Below are 9,000 nucleotides of genomic sequence, written 5' to 3'. Positions count from 1 at the left end.
ATAATAAACAGAGAGTAGCAGCAGTGTAAAAAAAAAAGGGGGGGGGACAATGCAAATAGTCTGGGTTGCCATTTGATTCGCTGTTCAGGAGCCTTATGGCTGGGGGGGGGGGGGGGGGGGTAGAAGCTGTTTAGAAGCCTCTTGGACCTAGACTTGGAGCTCCGGTACCGCTTGTCGTGCGGTAGCAGAGAGAACAGTCTATGGACTAGGGTGGCTGGAGTCTTTGACCATTTCTAGGGCCTTCCTCTGACACCGCCTGGTATAGAGGTCCTGGATGGCAGGAAGCTTGGCCACTTCCTTAATATTAGATTTCAGGCACCAGCTGTTATTTACAAATGGGCACAGGCCGCCAGCCCTTGTCTTACCCGATACAGCTGTTCTATCTTGCCTATGCACGGAAAACCCAGCCTGCTGTATGTTATCCGTGTCGTCGTTCAGCCACAACTCGGTGAAATATAAGATATTACAGTTTAGTGTCCCGTTGGTAGGATAGTTTTGATCGGAGCTCATCCATTTTATTACACAATGATTGCATGTTGGCGAATAGGACTGATGATAGAGGAAGATTACTCACTTGCTGTCGGATCCTTACAAAGACCCCAACCTACTTCCCAGACATCTTCTTGATAAGAATGATGTGGATTTGGGCCTTTTCGTGTGTCTGAAGTAAATATTTTGCGACCGACTCGTTAAAGAAAAAATCTTGTCCAGTACGAGGTGAGAAATCGCTGTCCTGATTTCCAGAAGCTCTTTTCGGTCATAAGAGACGGTGGCAGAAACATTATATACAAAATAACTTACAAATAACATTTTTTTTTAATTCAATAGCACAATTGATTAGTAGCCCGTAAAACAGCAGCCATCTCCGGCACCGACAGTTAATCCAGGACAATACTGTGACTTCATACAATACTGTGACTAAATATTACACTAAACCCTAGGCTGTGGAACGAGAGGCTGTGGAACGAGAGGCTGTTGAACGAGGGCAACTTACCAAGCCCAGCGGCTACAAAGAGAGGTAGTTGAAATTAAGGCTACATGTAATGCAGATGCTGTAGTATATTTAAGCAATAAGGCCTGAGGGGGTTTGTGGTAAATGGTCAATATACCACGGCTAAGGGCTGTTGTTATTGCACGACGCAATGCGGAGAGCCTGGATACAGGCCGTAGCCGTGGTATATTGGCAATATACCACAAACCCCCAAGGATTCTTATTGCTATTATAAACTGGTTACCAACTTAATTAGAGCAGTAAAAATAAATGTTTTGTCATGCCCGTGTTATACGGTCTGATTTACCATGGCTTTCGGCCAATTAGCATTCAGGGCTCGAAACACCCAGTTTATAATGTCCATTATTAAACCCTTAACCATCACCCCAACGATGGTCATGTCTTCATTTGGAGAATTTTAAGAATGGTATTTCTTTGTACATTACCAAAAAGGGTAACATTTTGACTTCAAAGACACTGTTTATCATGTACAATGCCTGGATTAAAATAAATAACACGAACGGATTGAACATTGCAGTACGAACAACTGCAAAAGAAAGTCATTCCACATGTATTACAGCACCTACTGGGGTAAACAAATATTACTATATTATGTTGACTTGAAATGTGTATCTAATGATTGTTAGTAAAATGCCTGCATGCCTCCCATGTGGGTTCAATCCCTTTTGTAGGGAATTTAACCCAAGTGGCATTTCACATGGCCACACCTCTCCTCACTCTCCCGAGTTATTTAACATACACTTCATGACACTGTTCAGTGAACTGCAAGATATTCTGTCCTTTTTATCGATGTGATCTAAATACCCTAAGCCGGCCCAGCGTCGTCCGGGTTTGGGCGGGGCAGGCCGTCATTGTAAATAAGAATTTGTTCTTAACTGACTTGCCAGGTGAAGTAATTTTTTTTTTTTTTTTTAAAGACATTCCCAGGTTATATTCAAAGGGAATGTGAGTGGGTTTGACCACATTCTCAGAACTTGCTTTCTTTTCTAGGTATATTCCATTCGGAAAGTATTCAGACCCCTTGACCTTTTCCACATTTCGTTACGTTACAGCCTCATTCAGAGAGCGCTGTAGGCCCCTGGATGTAGGGGGAGTGACCTGCAGGAGCAGGCAGTTCCCACAGCCTGACACAGACACCACTAGAGGGCACAACACTGCTGCAATAGGGAGGTCAGGGGTTGAAGTGAAGACAATGATTCTATACAAGTAAATTCTATCAACAAATTGATGAAATGAGGACCACTAGAATGGACAATATTTTTCCATTTCCATAAGAGCAGACTAAAGTTTCACTCAGTTGGACTTCTGGCTAAGGGTGAAGGCCTGAACACGGGCCTGACAGTAACAGAAGGAATCCTTGAACTTGTTAAAGAGGTCATATGGCTGGTTGGTCTTCAACCTGGCACAATCCTTCACATGAGTTTTTCCTGGAGGAGGGAACGAGAGACAAAGAGAAATAGAGAAACCGAGAGTGAGATATAGAGGGTAAAACAAAGCTAAGGACGATCAAATCTAAACTATCCTAGATTGTATCACTGCAATTGTGCAGTATTTTGCCTTTACCACGTAACCAGCTGAAAGGAAAGCACTTACTCAGCAGCTACACGAGAAGGATCGAAAAAGGAAAGCACTTACTCAGCAGCTACACGAGAAGGATCGGAAAAGGAAAGCACTTAACTCAGCAGCTACACTAGAAGGATCGAAAAAGGAAAGCATGGGACTGAAGAGTAAGAGCATACCTGAGGCTCTGAACTGTGAAGTGGGTGTTGGCAGGAGTCCCAGAACAGGGCAGCCAGGTCAGAGTGTGCTCAAGGTTGAAGGAGACAATGGACATGTTGCTAAAGACTGGGGGCAGGCACACCACTGAAACATATCGACATATAGAAAGAGAGGGAGGGAGACGCAGACAAAAAAATATAAAATGATAGACATAAAGAAAATGTTTCAGAGAATACAAAGAATGAAGATAAGGTAGGTAACGGAAGCTGCTCTTTCCATGATACACACTGACCAAGTGAATCCAGATTAAAGCTATGATCCTTTATTGATGTCACTTGTTAAATCCACTTCAATCAGTGTAGATGAAGGGGAGGAGACGTTTGGATTTAAGATGGAGATGGATTTATAAGCCTTGAGACAATTGAGACATGGATTGCGTGTGCCATTCAGAGGGTGAATGGGCAAGACAAAATATTTAAGTGCCTTTCAATGGGGTATGGTAGTAGGTGCCAGGTGCACTGGTTTGAGTGTATCAAGAACTGCAATGCTGCTGGGTTTTTCACACTCAACAGTTTCCTGTGTGTATCAAGAATGACCAACCACCCAAAAAAAAACAAAAAAAAACTGGCAAGTTTTTCCGACTGACATTTTCAACCTCTCCCTGACCGAGTCTGTAATACCTACATGTTTCAAGCAGACCACCATTGTCCCTGTGCCCAAGGAAGTGAAGGTAACCTGCCTAACTGGCTACAGACCCGTAGTAATCACGTCGGTAGCCAAGAAGTGCTTTCAAAGGCTGGTCATGGCTTACATCAACACCATCATCCAGAAAACCCTAGACCCACTCCAATTCACATACCACCCCAACAGATCCACAGATGATGCAATCTCAAATCGCACTGCCCTTTCCCACCTGGACAAAAGGAACACCTATGTGAGAACACTGTTCATCGAGAGGTATTGCCATGTTGAATGCACCGAGCTGTCTGTCTAAACTACTGGCACACAGCTCTGACACCCATGCATACCCCACAAGACAAGAGGTCTCTTCACAGTCCCCAAGTCCAGAACAGACTATGGGAGGCACACAGTACTACATAGAGACATGACTACATGGAACTCTATTCCACAGTACTACATAGAGCCATGACTACAGGGAACTCTATTCCACAGTACTACATAGAGCCATGACTACATGGAACTCTATTCCACAGTACTACATAGAGGCATGACTACATTGAACTCTATTCCACAGTACTACATAGAGCCATGACTACATGGAACTCTATTCCACAGTACTCCATAGAGACATGACTACATGGAACTCTATTCCACAGTACTACATAGAGACATGACTACATGGAACTCTATTCCACAGTACTACATAGAGCCATGACTATATGGAACTCTATTCCACAGTACTACATAGAGCCATGACTACATGGAACTCTATTCCACAGTACTACATAGAGCCATGACTACATGGAACTCTATTCCACAGTACTACATAGAGACATGACTACATGGAACTCTATTCCACAGTACTACATAGAGCCATGACTACATGGAACTCTATTCCACAGTACTACATAGAGCCATGACTACATGGAACTCTATTCCACAGTACTACATAGAGCCATGACTACATGGAACTCTATTCCACAGTACTACATAGAGACATGACTACATGGAACTCTATTCCACAGTACTACATAGAGACATGACTACATGGAACTCTATTCCACAGTACTACATAGAGACATGACTACATGGAACTCTATTCCACAGTACTACATAGAGCCATGACTACATGGAACTCTATTCCACAGTACTACATAGAGACATGACTACATGGAACTCTATTCCACAGTACTACATAGAGACATGACTACATGGAACTCTATTCTGACGCAAGCAGTAAAATTTGATTTAAAAAACAGATAAAAAACACCTTATGGAACAGCGGGGACTGTGAGGCAACACCAACATTGGCACAGACACACACACACACACACACACACACGATAACATACGCACTATACATACACATGGATTTAGTACTGTAGATATGTGGTAGTGGTGGAATAGAGGCCTGAGGGCACACAGTGTGTTGTGAAATCGGTGAATCTATTGTAATGTTTTAAAATTGTATAAAATTGCCTTAATTTTGCTGGACCCCAGGAAGAGTAGCTGATGCTTTGGCAGCAGCTAATGGGGATCCATAGTATATACAGCGTTCAACACCATAGTGCCCACAAAGCTCATCACTAAGCTAAGGACCCTGGGATTAAACACCTCCCTCTGCAACTGGATCCTGGACTTCCTGACGGGCCGCCCTCAGGTGTTAAGGGTAGGCAACAACACATCTGCCACTCTGATCCTCGAGGACCCCTCAGGGGTGTGTACTTAGTCCACTCCTGTGCTCCCTGTTCACCCAAGACTGAGTGGCCAAACATGACTGTAACACCATCATTAAGTTTGCTGACGACAACAGTGGTAGGCCTGATCACCGACAATGATGAGACAGCCTATAGGGAGGAGGGACAACAATCTCTCCCTCAATGTGAGCAAGACAAAGGAGCTGATTGTGGACTGTAGGAAAAGGAGGGCCGAACAAGCCCCCATTAACATCGACGGGGCTGAAATTGACCGGGTTGAGAGTTGAGTTCCTTGGTGTCCACATAACCAACAAACTATCATGGTCCAAACCCACCAAGACAGTTGTGAAGAGGACAAGACAACACCTTTTCCCCCTCGGGTGACTGAAAAGATTTGGCATGGGTCCACAGATCCACAAAAGGTCCTACAGCTGCACCGTCGAGAGCATCCTGACCGGGTGCATCCCCGCCTGGTATGGCCGTAATACGCTACAGAGGGTAGTGCGTACGGACCAGTACATCACTGGGGCCAAGCTTCCTGACATCCAGGACCTATATAATAGACGGTGTCAGAAAAAGGCCCTAAAAATTGTCGAAGACTCCAGTCACCCACGTCAGACTGTTCTCTCTGCTACCACATGGCAAGTGATACCGGAGCGCCAATTCTACGACCAAAAGGCTCCTTAACAGCTTCTACCCCCAGGCCATAAGACTACAGAACAATTAATCACATGGCCATCAGAACTTTTTACACTTCTGCTACTCGCTGTTTATTATCTATGCATAGTCACTTTCCAAATGACCTCAACTAACCTGTACCTCCGCACACTGACTCGGTACCGGTACCCCCTGAAAATAGCCTTGCTATTGTATGTAATTTTCTTTTTTTCTCTCTCTCTTCACTTTAGTTTACTAAGTAAATATTTTCTTAACTCCATTTATTGAACTGCATTTGGGCATTTCACAGTAAGGTTGTATACCTGTTGTATTCGGCGCATGTGACAAATAAAATGTGATTTGGTTTTATTATAGTCCATATCAGTATTATTGTTTGCCTGACGACTTTAACTGAATTATTCCGCCGTTCTGTCATTCGCTACATAATTCAGTCTGAAACGGACATCAATTAAGTCATTGGTGGTGACATCAAAACGAGGGGTGTTGTACTAAACAAAGTCATCAGCGATTGGATCATCTCTAACCAATCAGAGTATCAAAAACCAATGACACATTTTCTAAACGCCGCTTTACCGTGTGTTCTAACTCTGGCCAAATCCAACAGTTTCTGGGACCAATCAGAATGGTTAGAAAGTGTTTGCATTCTAGAAATCGTCGGGGAGGTACTCGGATCCAGACTCATTGCGGAGAAGAAACTAACGTCCGTGGGCGTGGCGTAGCATATGGCCGGAGCAAGGAGTCTGGGTAGTCAGGCAAATACATTGGCTCTTCTCTTTTAAATTTGAACTGGTCTGAAAATACAAGAAAAGTCTAAGCAATATGGTGGAGAGATAAACAGTTATTTTCACATAGTGCAGATAAAGGAGGGGAAGCCACTTCAGCCTAGTTTAAGAAGACTGTGATATTTATGCCAGAAGAGTACCACTAAATGTCCACTAGTCGGCACCATATGACTTTCATTAATACATTTTAAAAACTCCTGACAAAAAAGAAAGTCTCAAAAAGCTTGTATGTGGTGGACAAGGCTCCCTTGCTTTCACAGCATAACAGGGTGAACAACGTTAGGAGAAATGCCTTTATCGTCTCTCAATGTATTTACAGCCATCGGACACAGAGAAGGAAGGATAGAAGGGAGAGGCTCGAGTGTAAAGAATTAGCTTGTGAAATCGCACAGTGTGAAGGCAACTATCAGGCCATGTTTTGCAGTGTGCTTTCAATTGCAAGCAGACATCGAATTGCATAGTGTGAGATGCTGCCACCATTTCAGATTGGTGAAATTGTCCTTAAAGTAAAAATCCAAAACCACCCATTTCTATAATTTACCGTGTTAAAGAACACAAATGGTTGGTAATCTAGCAACGTGAAAATCGTTGTGGAAATCCGTTAATGCTCAGGTCGACTACAAAATCAACATTGCAATGCTCTCTCTATGGCCTGGCTGGCTAGGTACAAACAATAATACCAAAAATAATATCAGCATGTGAAGTAGATAGTTAGTGTAGTTTGTTTAGGGGATTTTACAGCTATCAATTTAGGAGTCTACAATCTCACTATGTTCAACCTGCAGATCGAGGTGCCTCACAGAGTGGTGGAGTCTGACATTAGCAACAGCAGAGATACTTTTGATGAGATGGGACACTCCATTGGAATAACTGTCATTGCGTTCGTTGCAAATGCTTCGTCAATGGACCACGCGGTTCATTCAGAGCGATTATGGTACAAGGAGAGCGCTCCTTCAATGAGGAAATGGGAGTCAATTGAGCGCTAGCTCGAAAACCCAACATTTGCATGAATTTCGTCAACAGGAAAGAACACCAATACAAATATTTTCCGACATGTGAGATAATTAACTTTGATATCTGTAATATTGTAAAGCTTTGGGATCGTGATATTACGTACTTTTGAGGAAAATAGGCACGTTTCTCGACTCGTACACTGTCACGCGTTTGACTTTAGCAACCGCTCGACACAGCATGACAACATGAACGCGATTGGTCGACAGTCTGCTGGGTGGGCCGTTATACTGTACGTTCCTCCACTCCTTGCCCAATAGGATTCCTATCTCCTTTCTCTAAAATCAATGTAAATTAAACAATAAACAGTAAACTCACAAAAGTTCCAAAGGAATAGAGACGTTTAAAATGTCTTATTATGGCTATATACAGTGTTGTAATATCTCTGACAACGGCACCATGAAATGCCTTCAGCACAAGCTCAGCCATTCACACAAAGATATGCGTGTGCAATGATTACATTTGGAACATTTTCACGCTGTGAGAAATTGTACAACATGACATCACAATACAAGCATAACGATTGGGAACTATTTCACGCTGGGAAGATTTTTACATGACAGGTAGGAAAGCCTGCTTCCTACTAACCCTAGGATAGGCAGGCCTACCCCACTTAATAGCACAGATAGTTGATAGGTGTTATGATGTTGGCCATTAGACCACAAATGCAGTGTTTATCTGGGACTGGTCTTGTTCCATTGGCACTAATCCCTGAAACCCAAATAAACCTGTAGAAACTTGTGTAGATCTGGAAGTATTGAAAAGGTGTACGCAATATGCTGGTAGCTCCATGTTGACCTCTGATAGGCCAGGTGGAATTAAAGACATTTGATGTTGAGGTGTGTTGTTTTTAATTTTGTATTGGCATTGGTACAACACAGTTCTTTTGCTAGTTAGGTCTCAAAACTATATTTTTGGAGCTCTGATCTTGACGCTGCAAGAAAGACACTGCTTTTCTATGCACTAAAGTAGATGGGTGATACATTTTTATTTATTTAACTAGGCACGTAAATTAAGAACAAATTCCTATTTACAGTGTTAAACTGGGCGAAGAGTGTTGCGGTTTTAAATTAAATTGACCTGCTAGGTATACGTGCAACAACACTATTCGCACAGTTTAACACTGTACATATGAATTTGTTTTTAATTTACGTGCCTAGTTAAATAAAGGTTAAATACAAATAAATAAATGCGTCACCCATCTAGCTCGCTAAATAGCTAGTGTTAGCTACACAATCGCTAGCTGATCGTTTTGTGAATAAACCTCGTGTGCATCGCATTCAGATTTGCTATTAAAAAATATTATTTTGTTGTTGCAAACGAACTAGCTAAGAAGCTATTTATCTATCTATCTATTCAATTCAATTCAAGGGGCTTTATTGGCATGGGAAATATGTGTTAACATTGCCAAAGCTATCTA

General features: G+C 42.6%; 1 protein-coding gene across 1 annotated transcript; it reads right to left on the bottom strand.

The window, feature by feature from the left end:
* Positions 1 to 1,922: 1,922 nt before the first annotated feature.
* LOC118944722 (interferon alpha/beta receptor 2-like) lies at positions 1,923 to 7,762 on the bottom strand. Its single transcript, XM_036965233.1, has 3 exons — positions 7,687 to 7,762; positions 2,752 to 2,875; positions 1,923 to 2,210 (listed from the first exon to the last, which is right to left on the bottom strand). Exons 1-3 carry the CDS (start codon positions 7,760 to 7,762, stop codon positions 2,054 to 2,056), a joined length of 357 nt encoding a protein of 118 aa, XP_036821128.1. The 3' UTR covers positions 1,923 to 2,053.
* Positions 7,763 to 9,000: the final 1,238 nt, after the last annotated feature.

Source organism: Oncorhynchus mykiss, chromosome 3, assembly GCF_013265735.2.
Source record: "Oncorhynchus mykiss isolate Arlee chromosome 3, USDA_OmykA_1.1, whole genome shotgun sequence".
Lineage (NCBI taxonomy): Eukaryota > Metazoa > Chordata > Actinopteri > Salmoniformes > Salmonidae > Oncorhynchus > Oncorhynchus mykiss.
Note: the sequence above shows the minus strand (reverse complement) of the source record. Positions and strands in the feature narration are given on the sequence as shown.

What these genes read in the sequence shown, in the direction of transcription:
- LOC118944722 (XM_036965233.1), bottom strand. Translation starts at nt 7,762, where the DNA reads ATGCTGTGTCGAGCGGTTGCTAAAGTCAAACGCGTGACAGTGTACGAG. An exon ending in CGTGCCTATTTTCCTCAAAA is followed by an intron (nt 2,876 to 7,686) that starts GTACGTAATATC and finishes GATATGTTTCAG; the next exon opens with TGGTGTGCCTGCCCCCAGTC. An exon ending in TTCACAGTTCAGAGCCTCAG is followed by an intron (nt 2,211 to 2,751) that starts GTATGCTCTTAC and finishes TTACTTGTATAG; the next exon opens with AATCATTGTCTTCACTTCAA.